The sequence below is a fragment of the Pimephales promelas genome, chromosome 11 (genome assembly GCF_988280905.1).
Source record: "Pimephales promelas chromosome 11, fPimPro1.hap1.1, whole genome shotgun sequence".
Lineage (NCBI taxonomy): Eukaryota > Metazoa > Chordata > Actinopteri > Cypriniformes > Leuciscidae > Pimephales > Pimephales promelas.
In genome coordinates this window covers 30791698-30811519 of record NC_142779.1, presented here as the reverse complement: position 1 = coordinate 30811519, position 19822 = coordinate 30791698, and the positions used below count along the sequence as shown (strand labels likewise).

Below are 19822 nucleotides of genomic sequence, written 5' to 3'. Positions count from 1 at the left end.
CCGCCAGTGCCACTCAACTCCATATGCTTATCAACCCTCAGCAGAATTCAAAGTAGCGATTCAGCAGGTCCGATGCCGTGCACATACATTTGTACTTTTTAAAATACTCCCATGCTAAAATATGATACTGTAAAAATCATTTACAACATTTGTTGCATAAATACCATTACACAAAGAGAAATAGAGTGGTCGAAATTGGAGTTATTTCATGGTTAAAGACAAACAAAAACAAAACAAATAAATCCAGAATCTGTGTAACAAAATAAAAAATAAGTGAAAACCAAACACAAAACAAAAGCAAAACACAACAGAACAAATCTAAACAACAAAATAAAAAAATAAAAAATAAAACAACAAACCAGAACACCAAACAAAACCAGAAAGCAAAACGAAAACACAAAGCAGCAACACAACAAACCAAACCCCAGAATAAACAAAATTAAAACCCAAAACAAACGCAAACCACAAAACGTATAAAAACCAAAACGCAAAACAAAAATTAAGCGAAACCACAAAACAAAAGCAAAACAAAAAACAAATCAAACAAAATCTCAAAACACAACCAATCAAAGCAAAAACAAAAATTAAAATACAAAACCAAACACAAAACAAAATCAAAACACAACAGAACAAATCTAAACAACAAAACAAAAAATAAAACAACAAACCAGAACACCAAACAAAAACAGAAAGCAAAATGAAAAACAAAACAACAAAAACAAAACGCAACAAACCAAACCCCAGAACTAACAAAATTAAAACCCAAAACAAACGCCAACCACAAAACCCATCAAACCAAAACGCAAAACAAAACCAAACATAAACAAAACAAAAATTAAGCGAAACCACAAAACAAAAGCAAAACAAAAAACAAATCAAACACAATCACAAAACGCAACCAACCAAAGCACAAAACAAAAATTAAAATACAAAACCAAACACAAAACATAACAACAAAACAAAAAACTAAGGAAAACAAAAGAAAAACACAAACCAAAGAACAAATATTGTGATTGTCATTGTGATATTGTTGTTGTCATTGTGAACAAACCCACAATGAAAGCACGAAACAAAATCAAACATACACAAAAAACACAGGGTTGCCAGGTTTGCACATCAAAACTAGCCCAATAGATAGAGCAACCTTTAACCCACTGGGGACCTGTGGCACCAATTTAAAAGGACCTGGCAACACTGAAATCAACGCAACACCCAATTTGACAAGATACAAACAAAAATAACTATTAAAACTAACTCAAAACAATGATATGATATCGTCCTCAGTCTCAAGAAATGATATTCAAAGAGGAACCTGATAAACACACACACTCACCGTCACAGTCGAACAGTGCGAACACCACGTCACACACATGGTCGGACAGCTCTACCTTGGCCACAGTGCGGGCCACCTGCTTCATGGTGGCTGAGGAGAGAGGGAGAGAACGGGGATGAATGAAGACAGAACTGTGTGCCTGAGCTCGAGTAATCAATACTGGACACTGATTCATTCCCTGCGGAGGACATCTCACCCAATAGGAGAAGAAAAAGATGGACAGAAACAGAGGAGGAGGATGGACTGGAGGTGTGTCCACCCCTTATTAAAATGATCATTTAGAGATTGAGGAGGAGGGGCAGATTATCAGATGAATCATGTCATTACTTACTCAGATCATAATGCTAATTACTAAGACTGTCAAGAATTGTCAGACAATATGAGTTTGCAATATGTCTGACAGACAGTGTTTCTTATACAAGCCTTTCTTTTTGACCTTTTCTTTTTGCTGTTGACACAGAGTCGAGCGCTGTCACTGATGACTGTCAGGAAGCAGAGGCATTTTAGATCTGGACCAAAAACTGAGCTGCCTTCATAAGCAGCATCTTAAGACATGATGAGCTGTTTCCATCCACCTATTTTTATGTGCATTTTGACATATCGTATAAAAAGTTATAAAAATGCACTCTAAGATGCAAGTCATTTATGATACAGTATAGCATCAAAAATTGCAGCAACCAATTGCAGCAACCATTTTTATTACCGATATTTTGTGCCAATTCCTAAGGAAGTGACCATTTTGTTCTCTTGAACAACATTTGCTGATTTATTCGCAAACGTTTTATGTGACAATTTGTTTATTTGTACAATCTACAAATCGGCCACAATTCTTAAAAGAAGTATACCGCAGTAAAGGGGGGACACTCTACAACATCAAGAGTGCAAAAAATTTACACCCACACACACACACATACAAACACACTTTTATACACATACACACCAATAAATTCAGACTACAAAAAAATCTGTTTTGAATTTTTAAAAATCACAGCTTCATGGGAATGTTACGAAACTTGGTGACATTTCTGGCATTAGGGATGTGAACACACACACAAAAAAATTGAGTTCATGATCCGAGCATGCTAATTGGTCGTAAAAAAAATTAGTCACGATTTTGGTCTTTGGTCAAAAATGACCCCCCCCATAGGAAATGAATGGGAAATTGACAAAAACACAAAAATTCACAATTTTTTATTTATTTTTTTTTTATTTTTTTTACAATTTTTTAATAAGAAATACTTTTTAAAATTGTTTCAATTATATATTCAAATCCACAAAAAAAATGTGTTCATAAACAGATGGGGAATTCACATGCCTCTCCATAGAGAGCTGTACATGCCATCTATTGGTTACACCATGATTCTACGTTTTTCTCTATACTGTAACCAGATGGTGCTAATGTTCTTCAAAAAATATTTTTTTTCTGAAGGCCTAGACTCTATATTAAACTAAAATACTGCATTAATAATTATTTTTTTTAAATAAAAAAAAAAATAAATAAAAAAAAAATATATATATATATATATATATATATATATCCATTGAAAAAATAGACCATACATATTGCATAAATTTAGTCAAATTGTCTCAAAGTACTAAATTTAAAAGAATAAATATTATAGAACAAAAATAAATTGCATTGGTTTTACTGGGATGGAAGAAGTTTCATTTTTAGGCCTGCGGTCACTTCTGACCGGGAAGGCCCAGGACGTGACTCATAAAGGAAGACCATCAGAGGGTTAAATTTGCAATTGTAGATATAAACATTCTAAGACATCATCATATATAATTATATAATGCATTCAATACCAAGATGGAAAATTTATATTACATATATATTTTTTTATTAAATAAGCAAATGTATAAAGTAGAAAAATATAACATTAAAAACTTAAACGAAAATGTGAAATTCTGAAATTAAATAAAACAAGTTGAAGTACTAAAAAACCTATACTAAAATTTAAATAAAAAATTCTAAGCTAAACAGAAATTTAAAAAAAAATGATAAAAAGCTAATTTATTTAGAAAACATAAAAATAAAAGCTAATTTTATATAAAATTATATAAAAAACAATATAATATAACAAACTAAAATAACACTGATTAAATTGGACTGTGTGCCAAGTATATTTATTTTTTGAGTGTTGTTATTCCTTTAATGTTTCTTGTATTGAATTTCCTCTATTGTTTTTCATGCACTTACACGTTACCTGTTCAGAATGTACCAAATCTCTTAATTTTGAGTTTCCAACTGAATTAGAATAAAAGGTAGAAGTTTCTAGGTATAGGAACAAAGTGTAATTTTTCAACCAAATAATATTAAATTATCATCAAAGCCCAGTATATATCTAGACACGACCATCACTGGGTATAAACATGAATGAGAAGCGTCCAGAGCATGTAATTTACAATCTACCAGATTATTCAATTATAATGAATATAATTAGCCTGGGAAAACCCAGAAAACTTCCAGCAAATTTAGATTTGCTCTGAAAGTTAGTCTGGCAAAGAGCTCATTCAAGCCCATTTCCAATCCGCCAAAATCGCGGCACCAATCAGAAACGTTGGGGCGGGCTTTACACGATGACGATAGCGCCATCTCCTTACGTCATCTCCTTCATCGCTCTGATTGCTTTTAGGTCTATCCGCGACGTCCATTGGTGACGCCCCTCTGGAAATGATTTATCTATGACGCTTTGCCAGACCATAACTCAGTTACAACTGAGAATGGTCTGGTTTTAAGCAGGCTAGAATAATATAAATGTTTAGACAAAAAACTTGGCAAATGCTGCTTTAACACACCTGCATGTTGAAGACCTGTGGACTAGTCAACTAATCAAACAGACAACCTACTATTAATGAACCATTTTCATAATTAAGAATGTGTTGTTTTGCACATCCTGGTGGAAGAGTGAGAAAATGGCCTATTGGGAACATAAGAGAAGGACAATAGTGGACCAAGGACCAGGAAATGTGAAGTTTGAACAAGATAAGGCAAAAGACATCCATCTGTGGCCAGCCTTTCAGACACAGCCTTGACATCAACATATACAGACGAGAAAAGAGCCATTCTGAAGATGACAAGCTGATAAAAAGCCTCTTATGTCTTCATAAGGATCAGTGATTCAGAGTATCTGGATGTCAGGGGCTAGACTTCAGAGAAATGTAAGAAAGGTTATCGAGAGACATCATTCTGCACGAGAGGAATCAATCCCGAGATAAGGACTGTGAGGAAGTGTGTGTACGGAGGGAAGTGATGTGCTGAAGAGTAGACATTGCAGTACTAGATGTTTATTAAAGTCAGTATTACTGGTCTTATTGAGACGGATTCATTTGTGTGTATACACTCACCTAAAGGATTATTACGAACACCTGTTCAATTTCTCATTAATGCAATTATCTAATCAACCAATCACATGGCAGTTGCTTCAATGCATTTAGGGGTGTGGTCCTGGTCAAGACAATCTCCTGAACTCCAAACTGAATGTCAGAATGGGAAAGAAAGGGGATTTAAGCGTGGCATGGTTGTTGGTGTATTTCACAATCTGCTCAGTTACTGGGAATTTCACGCACAACCATTTCTAGGGTTTACAAAGAATGGTGTGAAAAGGGAAAAACATCCAGTATGCGGCAGTCATGTGGGTGAAAATGCCTTGATGCTCGAGGTCAGAGGAGAATGGGCCGACTGACTCAAGCTGATAGAAGAGCAACTTTGACTGAAATAACCACTCGTTACAACCGAGGTATGCAGCAAAGCATTTGTGAAGCCACAACACGCACAACCTTGAGGCGGATGGGCTACAACAGCAGAAGACCCCACCGGGTACCACTCATCTCCACTACAAATAGGAAAAAGAGGCTACAATTTGCAAGAGCTCACCAAAATTGGACAAAAAATGTTGCCTGGTCTGATGAGTCTCGATTTCTGTTGAGACATTCAGATGGTAGAGTCAGAATTTGGCGTAAACGGAATGAGAACATGGATCCATCATGTCTTGTTACCACTGTGCAGGCTGGTGGTGGTGGTGTAATGGTGTGGGGGATGTTTTCTTGGCACACTTTAGGCCCCTTAGTGCCAATTGGGCATCGTTTAAATGCCACGGCCTAGCCGAGCATTGTTTCTGTCCATGTCCATCCCTTTATGGCCGCCATGTACCATCCTCTGATGGCTACTTCCAGCAGGATAATGCACCGTCACAAAGCTCGAATCATTTCAAATTGGTTTCTTGAACATGACATTTATTTTAATACATTTTTTCAGACCTCGTAATTTTTAATCTTAACTTACTCTTCCACTGATATAAGTGCCACCTCTCTGAAATATGCAAGCCCATGCAGCAGTTAAACCACATCACATTCAGATTTGACTCCATTCCAGTATGCACCGCTCCCTTTTTTCACTATGTTTTCTTTATACATTGTAATATTTTTATGATTAGGACAGTAGAAGCAGAGACAGAGAGTGATAAGAGAGGAGACAGGGCAATGGGACCACAAGTCTCGAAGCACTGCCCACAATGCTTTTTTTATCGTTTTATCGTTTAAGCTGCTTCAATCTGAAATATTATAATATGTTAGCAACCAATATTAATGGTGTTTGCTACTCTAAGGCTAGTCTCGCGTGGCCAGATCTTCAGATTGACGGCAGAAAGTCTGGATTCTATCGCAGTTTTCATTGACCAAGAGAACGTTTGACTGACATGTACATAACCAATCACAGTTCGTTTTGTTCCGCGACATGTTTAGAGGCATGAAAATATAAAGTTGACGTCCCTGCAATAGCAGTCTGTAATTTACTCATTCGAGAACATTGCGTAAGATATAATGCACCAATGGAGCCGCAAATTTGATATTCATTTGAAAATCCAACGTTTAGTTGATTCAGATAAGCGCTCATGGTCACAGTTTTAAACATGACTGTGACATTTTTAAACATCACAATAAAGGCAAAAACCACCAAAAATACATGTTTAAAAAATAAATGCAAAAGAAAAAAAAATCACCAATTGCTGATAAATTGGTGATAAATATCACTAAGAAAAATGGAAGTTAATGGAAGCCACTGTTTATTATAATGTTTGTAAAAATATATTACTACGAAACACACTAAACGTGGTCATGTTCTCTTGCTTTCTGAGGCGAATGCTTAGTGTTTAGAAAAGCAGTTTTGAAAGACAGTTATTATACCGAACCACTTTGCTCAAACAAAACAGCTTTTCTGATGCTGGCTAGTCTAGTAATGCCATCTCATCGCAGTCACATGTCTTTTTAGATGCGCATCAAGTAAGTGTGTTTGCATGGTTATTTATGCATATGTTTCCTTATTGGATATACAATTTACTCGACTATGTTTTTATGCGCATTTTTCAGAATTTATGTTTCCATCCAGCATTTTTTTTAATGCAATATTTCAAATTTCAATATGTTTCAATATTTCATTGCCTGAAAATCCAGGTAATCTGTATTTAAAAGAGAAGATTATTAAAGGAAGAGCAGCAGCTGCAGTGAAATGGGACACATCTGGCTGAGTGACTCTGCTAATGGTAGGAATGAGTGAGAGGGAGGGGACCAGGATGAGCTGATGCAATATGGAAATTACAAATGGGAATTTTTGCATTGCAAAGTCAGTCTTGTAGTAGACTCAGAGTCAGCAACATGAGCACAAACCGACCCTCTGGAAATCTGGAAATCTCAAGCTGCATTTGATTGCTTCAGTCAACTTCTGTTTGCTTCCAAACTAAAGGATTACAAGGAATTGGCTGAGGGATCATGTATTAGTGTGTGTGTACCTTTATCTATAGAGGCGCCCGCCATGTGGTAGAAACTCAGTGCAGTGTCGACATCATTGACGTTCTTCAGGAAGGTAAAGAAGTTCTCCACTTCCTCGAACGTGATGCCCTGTGTGCGAGAGAGAAACAGAGAATGACTCCCACGACCAAACTAGTTCATTACAATTCTTTTATGACAAATCCGGTCATACAGCTCAGTTAGACCGTTGAGAGAGTGAAATGAAAGTCAAATGACATTAGCTCTCTCAAATAGCGCTGAGGAAAACATGCTGTGTTTGCAATGAGCACAGAGCCTGTACATATTGTTTTAATATCCTTTTAATAAGAGCATAAAAATACAGAATGGGAGCATTTGAGCGACACATAAACACAAAACAGCTCTGCGGAGGGAAAGCTCTTCATATTCCAGCGTGCCGGAGTGCTCTCATGATAATGTACGGCCTGACGAAACAACAATCATACTGAAGACAGACAAACATACAAACATTTCAGAGAGTATGATGAGCCATTTAAACTGTATCCCAATGCATTCTTACTCGCTTTACCAAGTATTCAACTCTGTGCTAAAAATCAGCCTATGGGGTTCAAATGATCCATTTACCTCGGTTAACATTTAAAGACATTGATTAACAAGAAAAATCTAAATTAACCCTGGGGCATAAGAAAATTAAAATGGCACTCCAGGGTCAAAAAGGCTACTGACTTCTAATGCATATTCATATCATATAATGAGGAATCAAACTTTACTTGAGCCTTGAAATGGTGGGGAGGTCATTGTCTACTATTAAAAAAAGAAACATACTGTAATTTTCCGAACACCAAACTGTGGAAGTTTCCCCATGGAATAAAAAAAAAAAATGAAAAAGGTAATAGCGACTTTGTATCTTACAATTCTAAGAAAATAATAAACTCAGAAAAAAAAATGCCTGAATTATGAGATAAAAATTCAGTTACCTTGTTTAATGGCGAGTTTATATCTCGCAATTCAGACTTTATTTCTCACAATTGCAAGAGAAAAAGTCCACACAAAAGTGTTTTAAGGAGGCAGTGATGTGAACAGCTGGACAGAAAAGAAACGGAACAGCTTACAGGGGTCTGGCAGCATGTTTTTTAAATGTTACTAGAATTAGACAAGTTGTTTTTCACTTTAACCCTCTGATGGTCCTCGGTCACTTCTGACCGAATAATTTTCTGTTTTGAATTTTTAAAAATGACAGCTTCATCGCAATGTTACGAAACTTGGTGACATTTCTGGCATTAGGGATGTGAACGCAAAAAAATTGAGTTCATGATCCGAGCATGCTAAGTGGTTGTAAAAAAAAATAGTCACGATTTTGGTCTTTGGTCAAAAATGACCCTCATAGGAAATTAATGGGAAATTGACAAAAACACAAAAATTCAAAATTTATTTTTATTTCTTTCTTTATTTATTTTTTTTTACAATTTTTTTAATAAGAAATAGTTTTTGAGATTGTTTCAATTATATATTCAAATCCACCAAAAAAAAAAAAAGTGTTTATAAACAGATGGGGGATTCACATGCCTCTCCATAGAGAGCTGTACATGCCATCCATTGATTACACCATGGTTCTACGTTTTTCTCTATACTGTAACCAGATGGTGCTAATTTTCTTTAAAAAATATTTTTTTTTTCTGAAGGCCTAGACTCTATATTAAACAAAAATACTGGATTAATAATTAAAAAAAAAAAAATAATATATATATATATATATATATATATATATATATATATATATATTTCCATTGAAAAAATAGACCATAAATATTGCATAAATATTAAGAAATTCAATCAAATTGTCTCAAAATACTAAATTAAAAAGAATAAATATTACAGAACAAAAATAAATTGCATTGGTTTTACTGGGATGGAAGAAGCTTCATTTTTAGGCCTCCGGTCACTTCTGACTGGGAAGGCCCAGGACGTGACTCATAAAGGAAGACCAGGTCCATCAGAGGGTTAAAAGCGGTGTTAAAAACACAACACCATGGCAGGACATTCAAAAAACATCACAAAGGATGACGCAACGCCCAGACACATCTGTCTGAATGTGTTTGGCTGTAGTGGATGTGCTTTAAACTGCTAAAATTTTTCAGAGAAATTCATACTTTTCTTCAGAAAGGATGCATTAAATTGATTTAAAAAAAGAGTTAAGACTTTATTGAAAATTTACTTTCATCAATTCCCACAAAAATACAAAGCAGCACAATAATACATTTTATTAAGTATATTATAATGATTTCTGAAGATCCTGTGACACTGAAGACTAGAGTAAAGGTTTGTAATCACAGGAATATATTACATTTTAAAATATATTCAAATAATAAACATTAATTTTAAATTGTAATAGTATTTCACAATATTACTGTATTTTTGACTAAATAATTTCAAATGGGCTCTAATTTTGTTCTTTTAATTCTTTGTTCTCTCAGCAGGGACAGAGAAATGACTTTACTTTCAAAAGTTGTCACATGATACCAACCAGGTTAGGACGCGTGAATATTTTAAAAAGAGACGATGGGAAAAAGAACAGAGAAAATATCGCAGACACAGGCACTCATTGACAGTTGAGGACTTACTGTTCTCCTCTTACAGTGACACTTCACAAACACACACACACCAATATTTCAGACTGGCGTCTCGCCCACCTGAGCATCCTTGAACATTCGTTTGAGGTTCTTCTGCATCAGTTTGAGTTTGCGAGACTGAACTCCACTGTAGGCCAGCAGCATCCCTCCGAACTGCTTCTCTGTGATCCTGCCGTCCACCGGATCATTCCTCTCAAACTACACACACACACACAGGGAGAATGCTGAGTAATTGCTTCAGAAGTGAATCTTGAGATCAGCTAGTCAATATCATTTACAATTCATGTTCGACATGTGAATACTTAAGCGTGGGCACAGCTGAGCCAGGTCACGAGTTGGAGGATTTAAAGTGGCTGACAGCAAAAGTTGAACAGCTCTCTCTCTGGTTGGAACGCATTAGGGTTTGACCATTACATCCATTTAAATAAAAGTGTGGCTATTATCTACTAAACAACCATCATGAATGTGCTACATCTGATAACAGCAAACACTCGTTAGAAAACAGAAGAGATATAACTTCCCAACACTGGATCGGCCCCCATTTCAACACACATGAAAAAAAGAATGGCTGCTGAATATTTCAGCAAAAGAATTATTAGTGATTGTCAGGATTGTGAGATCTCTCATTTCTGCTTTCTGTAATCTTGGATATAAATGCTCAGTCCACTGAGGTGAGGCTGTCCAGTGAGTGGGAGCTGTTAACATAGAAGGAGGAGGGAGAGACTGAGGAATATCTGACAGAAGAGAGAGCTGCAGCCTCAGCACATCTCAAAGACCAGATAACGAGAGAGAGAGAGAGAGGTGTCTGTCAAAGGGGCTGCCTGAAACACTGACTCTCTGTCAGACCCTAAGGAGGTTACATCACATTCAGTGTCACTCACTGCTGCCAACTGCTCTCACTGACTCCTACATTACAAATCGTCTTTCTTTTGTTTATCAAACGAGTTTTTTTGGAGATCTGCCATGGTAGTATTATAGTTTACACTACTGTACCTCCAAGAGTTAGGCCGTGTGTCCACCAAAGCGTTTTTAGCCAGCTGAAAACGCTAGACGCTCGTGCTTTGGGCGCTTGAGAGCGTTTTGGCAGCGCAGAGTTTTTTCTGTTGAGATGTTTCGTTGCTATGATACAGAATATCTGCAGCACAGTTTGAATGTTGTGACAGTTGGTCAGTGTGGTTTAGTCCCGCCCCTCCTCCAGTGTGATTGGACGGATGGGTAAAAAGTGACAGTGATGAGCGCTGCGTTTTATCCAAAGTTGAACATTTTTCATATCTCGGCGATCTGTAAAAAACGCCGAGCGCTTCAGTGTGAAAAAAACCGCTCAGGGCCTCGTTACGCTCATGGCGTTTAAAAAACGCGGCGCACCCATTGAAAACAATTGAAAACACTTTGGTGGACACACAGCCTTAGGGTGACCTGACATCCTGTATTTCAACCGTAATTTTAGCTCCCGTATCCCGTCCTGTATTTCATCATTATTTTAAGTAAAACGTCAAATAATAGCCGAGTCTTAAATAGAACTTGTCTTATTTACACGCCTGGTGTGACTGGATGTTGGTAAATAAAAGCCGATCTGTTTTTTTAGTTTCAGTTGTATTTAATCTTCTAAAACCCGTCAGATCGTCCGCTTTTTGGCGGTCGCCAAAGCAAATTTTTGTCCCTCTAAAGCCTCTTTTGATCTGTGAGTGATGTAGAATAGAAACTGCTGCGCTTGATAGGGCGTATCGAGCAGAGAGAGCGCGCCAGACGTGCGCATACACAACACTAGCGATGTCCTCGCGCATATTAATCAAAATCAATTGGAAGACCACAGTTTCACGTGGAGTATTTTGACGTTTTTAGAGATTAGAGACTAGCTTACTCAATGAACAATGATCTCAACACTAAATTATAAAGGCCTGTCTCATAGACGCCTGTCTCAAATACAAGCCGGTGCAGTTCAACGATTTGGGAATTATCTTTTTTTTTTTTTCGCTGAGTGATAGCGTGTGTATCTTGTTTTATGGCTGGCTGGTACATCTACACCTGTGGAGCGTGTATTCACGTTAATGAATGCATCATGGACGGATGAAAAATCTCGACAAAGTGTAACAACAATGAAGGCAATGCTTTTCGTACAAATTTATTTTGGACTGGACTGCTCTGCATTTTATGATAAACTCTTGAAAGACAAGTGAAAAATACACAACGGCAACAGTGAATGATGCTATTGCACCATCTTGTTCCCACTGATCTGCAATTTTATGTAGCCTAAGTCTTTTCTTTTTTTTTACATAGCTAACAATATCATCAAGTGTAAATACTTGTATGTGGGCAGTAGGTTTTGTGGGTCTGTGGGTTCTGTGTCTGTCCCATATTCCACTCTGAGAAATCTGGTCACCCTACCAAGAGTGGTTGACCTGTTTTTTCCATTGACCAATATCTAAAGAGCAGGGTGGCAGATGACTCATATAATGACAATAAGTTATAAATAAGTCAGTTATAAGTGAAATATATATATATTTTTCAATCTAGATCCTTTTATCACTACCTTTAGACATCTTGTGAGTAATATTTTCTTTCTATCATTTTTTCGTTCATTCTTTCAGTAGTAACTTATGCAGGAGTCTAAACTTCCATTGGTGACATTGGCTGACAACTTTCAACTTCAATTTATTTCCATATGTAATCTGCACTTCTCCATCTTCCTCGACTTCTGTGCCATACCTCGAGTTTAAGCACATCGTGCTGTAATTTCCTCTGGAACTCCAGGAAACTGCCGATGGTGAGTTTGCCTTTCAGGTCAGCCCCGAAAAAGTATGTGGTGAGAGCTGAACTGCAGCCTCCTGTTTTCAGAGTGTTTCCTGTGGTGGAGCGATCTCTGTGTCTCATGCCCATACTGGTCTGAGAACGAATGATACTCTGAACCTGAAAAAAAAGACCCAGAAATAATAATGTCAGTAATTCATTACATTCACAGAGCATTTTTGCCACTCCTCACATAACACTTGAGGAAAATCACCTCATCCACCAATGTGTAGCAATGCACACTGATGGCCAGAGCGCACCAGAACACACACCACACTGACTATCAGTAGAGAGAGAGTGATGCAGCCGACTCAGAAAGAGACAGAGAGCAGAGGAAGGAGAAGGATGTGAAGGACAAGGAGCACAAAGAAGAGGAGGAGGTTGAGAGAAACAATGAGGAGGAAGGGTAGGAGAACAAGAAGAAAAAGGAGAAAGAGGTGGAGATGTCGGGACAAGGATGAGGAGGAGGGAAAAAGGAGGTGGCAAAGGACAAGGAGCAGGAGGAGGAGAAAGAGGTGGAAAAGGAGGAGGAGAGGAAAAAAGAAGAAGAGGAGAAAATATAAAATAAGGTGGAAAAGAAGGACAAGGTGGAGGAGAAGATAAAGGAGGAGGAGGAGAAAAGGAGGGGGAGATGGAGACAAAAGATGAGGAGGATGAGTAGAAAAAGGAGAAGGGGGTGGTAAAGAAGGAGGAGGAGAAAAGGAGGTGGTGAAGAATAAGGGCAAAGAGGAGCAGAAGAAAAAGGAGGAGAAGATGGAGAAAAAGGAGGTGGGGAAGAAGGACAAGGAGGAGGAGAAGGAAGACAGAAGAGGAGGAGGAGGATGGGGGTGATTAGAAGGAGAAGCAGGTGGAAGGACAAAAAGGTAAAAAGAAGGAAGAGGAGAAAACCGGGTGGTGGAGAAGGACAAGGAGGAGGAAAAAGTGAATATGGACACGGAGGAGGAGACACAAAGGAGGTGGGGAAGAAGGAGGAGAAGAAAATGGAGTTGGAGAAAAAAGGGGGAGGTAGAGATGGGAGGGAGGTGGAGAAAAAGGAGGAGGTGGAAAAGAAGGACAAGGAGGAAAATAAAAAGGAGTTGGAGAAAAAGGAGGAGGTGGAGGAAAAAAAGGAGGAGAAGGACAAGACAGAGGAGAAGGAGGATGGGTACGATGCGGAGGAGAAGCAGGTGGAAGGAGAAAGAGGTAAAAAGAAGGAAGAGGAAGGAGGAGGATGGAAGAAGAGAAAACGGGGAGATTGAGCACAAGGATAAACAGAATAAGCCCCCTTCTTTTTCTCAAGATATTGAGAAGAAGGAGAATGATGATGATGATGATGATGATGATGAGGAGGAGGACACAGAAAAAATGTCTTCTCTTTCTTTTTCTACATATCATTCACTGATGGACACTGGACTCCAAAGAATACTGAAAACAGTTAAGAAGACGACGAGCACTGGGAGGAAGTCAAGGACTCTTCTCAGGACTGGTGGAGCTTCAGAAGGAACTAGGACACTGTCTAGGACATCAAGGGTATTAGTTCCTGATGTTTTTTGGGAATAAGGGCAGTGATGTGTGTAAATCAGTCAATCCAAGATAGCTGAAATGCTCCTAAAGATCAAGCAGTTTTAGATTCCCTTAGCACATTAAAAGACTGTCACTAGAACAATCTGTTCTCTAAAAATGAGCAGCCCTAATCTGGATGATCTGTGATGAACACACTGCACATCCTTTATTAATAGGCAACATTTCAATAGCCAACATTTAGGATACATAGCTGTCAACATCGAACATTGAAAATAAGGATGATTTCCCAGAATCCATCACCAAAATAAGGGATTTTTTTTCTTTTACACGATTCTTACCCTCAAACTTTAAAAATAAAACACTAACCATTAAAAGTCTAAAGAGTTTATAGCCTATATGTGGGAGAGAAAGAAAGAGAGAGTGTGTAATTTAAAATTTTTTAAATACTCTAATATCAGCTTATGAGGGAAACCGACAAGCTTTTGGGAAACGGAGGCGGAGTTAGTGGTGCTTCAGAGGCTGAGTGCAAGAGATGATTGGGAGAGATCTGTGCACCTTTACCTATCAGAGCGCGCGCTGACACGGAGTAAAGCCTTTATACTCGACGCATCGAGCGCGCAAGACCGGCAAGACCTCATTTCGCATGTCTGTTTACAGCTTTTTTTGTGTCCGAGGATGAACGACTTCAAGCCGAATCTGTCCAAGCTTGTACGTCTCACAGTCAGAGCGTAAAAATATGGGATATTTTATGGGAAAATACTAAAATGGGAAGACAGCGGGAAAAAAGCTTAAATACGTGAGAAATTTAGGATAACGACCTCCATTTGATTTTTTGACAATAACATTTTGTGAAGCAACTATTTGTGAAGGTTCCTTTTATTTCCATCCCTAAAGCCCGGAACACACCAAGCCGACGGTCGGCCGTCCGGCAGATTTTGTGCGTCGGCCAACTAAGTTTCCTCAGTGTGATACACACGGTTCCGTGCCGTTGGCTGAAAATAGTCCTCGTCGGCTTTGTTTCGCCCAATTCGACATGTTGAATCGGCATCGGGCCATTGGGGAAAGAGAGATCTCTGATTGGCTGTTCAGCTTAGTGAAAGAGTCAGTGCACGAGAATAAAAGCAAAACGGCAAGCAAAGAAGTCAAAACGGTAAAGATAGAAGCCTTTTCTTATGTTACGTCTTCTTACCTGAGAGTTCCTTGGCGAATATTTCAATATTAACATGAGCGGAGTGGAATAAAGAAAGTGTTTAGCAGGATTGATATTCAAAACGGTAAGCACACGCTGCTTTGTTTACGGAATGTGTATCTGCAGCCGGCAGCGTCGGGTTTCCTTTTTGAATGACGAATATAGACTAATATATCTGCAGAAATAGACGAATCCGGCGAAACTACCGGAAGTAAGCGGGCGCCATTACTGAGCTGTTGCTGGGTAGCGTTGCGCCATTGCCTTCTATTGTTTTAGTTGCAACTTGCGTCCACTGGAATAAACAGCTCGAGATTTACGACTGACACTAACGTTACAACGTTAGCCCTTGTATAATGTCGAGTGGGTAAACAGTTTCTGTTATAAATTGTTTCAATGGTGGCAGTAAAATTTCAATTTTGAAGAGAAAACATTGTGAATACCCCGGGTCGACTGCCCCTGTCTGGAGCCGTACGGTAAACACAGATTTCCTGGGCGAGTACAAGACGTGGACATTCGCGTATAATAACAATTATTTAATGACATAAGTAAAAAAATATAATAAATGTGTGATATAGTGATCAGCAAAATCTCCTCTCTTGTTATTTTTTCTATTCAATTTACATGCTATGGTCATTAAATGGCTTTCCTGAGCTAAATATAACGTTATGTGACATAATTGTTCTCCTGCTGTTATATTGACCTCTTTCCATGGTTTAAAAACAGTAGTTGGTCATATTGTGTATACTTTCTAGCTGTAACGTTACCTTACCCATGCCCGTTGCAATGTAAAAATTAGATAAATAATGGACACAAATGAAAAACATGAATTTGTTTATTTGATTTCATTTATTTATTTATTGTTGCCAAATGGACAGATCTTTTTTTAGTTTCCTCGGTAGCAAACGTTAGCCTAGCTTGCTTGCCAAGCTATTTTCATAAATAATCTGTAAGATCGTTTGTACCTTCATCTGTGACTGGAGGCCAATGTCTAACATCATCAACCCAACAAGTCTGCCTGGCTGTAGCTGTCATCAAGGGTGCGTTATCACCTTATCTCCGAGGGTTGTTTACATCCCGGTGCATATGTCTATGCCGGTGTAACAGCTCAGTAATGGCGTCGCCACAAGATGGCAGCCTACACAAGAACGCTCGTCGGATTCGTCTATAGACAGTTGGCTCATTACACGCAGGCGCAGAACGCTCATTCTAGTTGTAGTTCTCTCGGTGTGTTCAAGTGCAGCTTTTTACCTCAACGAGAGCGGAAGAGAGGCGACAACACAGTCGGCTTTCATCAGCGCTAGTTTCGTTGGCGTCGGCTTGGTGTGTTCCGGGCTTAATTAAGCTTCTTGAAACCCGGGCTGACAAACAGGCACTATACAATTCTCTGACCTATTGCATCTGTTGTGGTTTGAATGTCTCCCTCTTGGCTGATCTCAGATGTAGATCAATACACTGATTACTGGAGGTCTCCATCCATGGACAAGAGCATTGAGTGTATTCCCTGTGATGCGGCTAGTATATTTGCTCTGTTGAGGATTAATACAGTGTGTTTACCGACGGGTACTGCATGTACTCAGAATGCTTCGGGAAACTGAAAGACCTTATACTACCAGGTAAATGACTCAGTGATTTTGCAAACGAAAGGCAAATGTGGCCTTAGGAGGTCAAGCGAAAACATGAGGGGTACAACAGCTTGTCACCGAGGCAGTACACTTAAAGGAACAACTTTGTCAACATTATCAACCTGTAAAGGTACATTTTAGTGCCTTAGGCCCCGTCCACACTAGTGCGTTTTCGTTTAAAAACGGAGCATTAAAACGAACACGATCTCCGTCCACACCAGCGTTTCATCTGCGTATTTGAATTGATCTCCGTCCACATTAAAACGACTGAAAACGCGGGTCACGTGACTATTCAACAGTGGTAGACGAATCAGGGAAGGACACGTCATAACTGACAACACCCAATCATAGAGCTGAGCGTGAGCCTCTGCGTCATCATTTGAAAACTCCTAAATTTTGTCCTGTCTACACTAAAACGCCCTCCGGAGATTCAAAACGCGAAACGGAGCTGCAGCGTTTCTAAACTTCTCCGTTTTAGGTCTTCGTTTGTCCCGTTTTAGTCTGGACGGGAGGTGCAAACGTAGCAAAAGGTCTCCGTTTTTAAACGAAAACGCAGTAGTGTGGACGGGGCCTAAGAGATGTACCTCTACAGTACCACAATGAACATTTAGGGGTAAACGAGGTACAAAGTTGTACCGATGTGACAAGTGTCACAAAACACTCCTATGTTTTGTAAAATTCTATAAAAAAGTAAAAGGATTTAAAAATAAAGATCCACATTGAAATGCAAAAACGGGGCATTCGAATTGTATTGCAATGCATTTTCTGTGCTTTGCTTTCTATGAAAACGCGATAGACGGACATACTTGACCTTTGCACTCGCGTCTCGCCCAAGAGCTGCATGTTTCGAAAGCCATGTAAAGTTAAAAGAAGTTCAACTTTAAAAAAAATCTTTCCATTCCGTTTTCCATTCCATTCCATCTCATGTTTTTAAACACAAAACAGCACGGCTCTTTGTATTAAATTAAGCATAAATAAATGACGCCGTTTTGTTCATAATTGTTTACGCAATTTACAAAATTATATTTGATTTATAAATGTTAATTTAAACGTTATGCACTTTTTTTGTACAGACAGTCAAGTTATTTTATTGCTTTGAATAAACAATTTAATGCATTCATTAATATGTTGCGCGTTGTGCCCTCAAAGCTTTTACAATCTCAATAATATTAGTCATATTTAAAGGAGAACTCCAGCGCAAAATGAACCTTTGGTCTAATTACACATTGTTACCTAGTCAACCGTTATCTGAGAAAAACAGTTTAGCCTATAACGCTAGTATAACACTAGTATATAGGGCATAGAGTAATGACAAATAAAAATCGCTTGTTATTACCACTAAAAAGGCTCAAAATATCCCCACACTAACGCGACAGCATAACAAGGGTCCCTACATTCAAACCAAAGCATTGAGAACTTTGTCAGTGTCCATACAGTTTAATAAGAAGATATTTTATACACAGAGTCAACTTCGCGAATACAGGAAGAAGCCATCTTTGAAAAATAGTCTCTACCAGTCGATCTACGAATGCCGATCCAAGTGCGCTGGTGAGATGTGAATAAGGTGATAAGGTGAGGGCGAACAGTAGTCTACATGTACATATTGAAGAGAAGAAAATGGTTTGTGTTTCTTCCGGAAACAACGGACCATATGAGATTCTGCACAGTTCAGCGCACTTGGGTCATTACTCTATGCCCTATATACTAGCGTTATACTAGCGTTATAGGTTAAACAGTTTTTATAGATAAAACTATTTACATTCGGCAATCATGAAAACAAATCTCAGATAACGGTTGACTAGGTAACAATGTGTAATTAGACCAAAGGTTCATTTTGCGCCGGAGTTCTCCTTTAAGTATAAAATTCTAATTTAGTTTTTCTGCCATTTGGACAGACCTACTTCAACACGACCTTGTTTCTGCAACGACTTTCTGCAAGTTTCCTTTGTCTAACAAGTTGAAAAAGTGACAAAGGCAGTAAAGCTATGTGAAATCGTAGTCAAAACTAATTTTCAGAAATGTGATTCGAATCGGATTTCAAACTACATATGGATGTAGGTTGACACAGATTTGTAAATAATCCCACTGTTAACACTTGCTAAATATGATTGGCTTCCAAAAGGATATGCACATAAATTGGATTTGGTCTTTCTTTGGTGCTCACTTACTTGCTCAAACTCCTCAAGGTCGACTTCTCCGTCTCCATTCAAGTCAAACATCTTGAAAGCAATTTCAAAGTTCCTCTGAGGAGCTGCAGAGACAAGAAACAGAGGATTTAAATACCTTTGGAACCCAAAGGTATCAAATGTATGTACTTCACTTACACATAATGGCTATTTCTGAAAAAAAAAGCTGTTGAATAGTCAATCGGACCAAGCACCAAAACACACTGGTAGCCAATCAGCAGTAAGGGGCGTACAGTAATGATGGGGGATGAACTACTATAGAAATAGAGAGTTGGTGGAGCATATACAAAAGAGGAAAAGGCCAAGGGGATATAACTTTAAAAAGAAGGGTTACGATCAGGCAAGAGTTAGGACCCGCAGTAATATTGGAGAAACCTGAAAGCTGACGACGATGTTGCTTTATTTCTTCTCGATACGCGAGTAATGTTGGTTTTACTGTGTCTCATAGAACTAAGATATGGTGTCTTTTGCTTGAATACACTCGTGTGATCTTTCCTCGATTGTTCATCGCATTATTATTAGTATAACCCTGGAACACCTTTACCTCCTCCATCGCCCGATTCAAGCATCTAAGCGTTTCTGAAAAGTGAGATAATATACTCCCTAATATATGGTTTTTATTTTGGTTTCCCCTTTTAGTGATTGCTTTGACCCCTTAATCTTGTCACATTTGTAATATATTAGTCAGCCTACTTGGATTACCGTGATGTGTAGGGAGCTGCTCATGAAAACAGTGTTTGTTTTTTGAGATGGAAGGGATGACTTTGCTGTCGAAGGAGTAGAGGAGCTAAATAACAAGATTCAAC

At 38.3% G+C, this 19822-nt stretch overlaps 1 protein-coding gene across 1 annotated transcript in view; it reads right to left on the bottom strand.

Moving 5' to 3' along the window:
• micu1 (mitochondrial calcium uptake 1) overlaps positions 1-19822 on the bottom strand; it is a 112711-nt gene that overhangs the window by 782 nt on the left and 92107 nt on the right. The window contains exons 7-11 of the mRNA XM_039673542.2: positions 18999-19081; positions 12436-12636; positions 9790-9927; positions 7123-7231; positions 1334-1423 (exon numbers count right to left, since the gene is read on the bottom strand). Of these exons, the coding sequence (XP_039529476.1) occupies positions 1334-1423; positions 7123-7231; positions 9790-9927; positions 12436-12636; positions 18999-19081 (621 nt within the window). The remainder of the gene's footprint in view (positions 1-1333; positions 1424-7122; positions 7232-9789; positions 9928-12435; positions 12637-18998; positions 19082-19822) is intronic.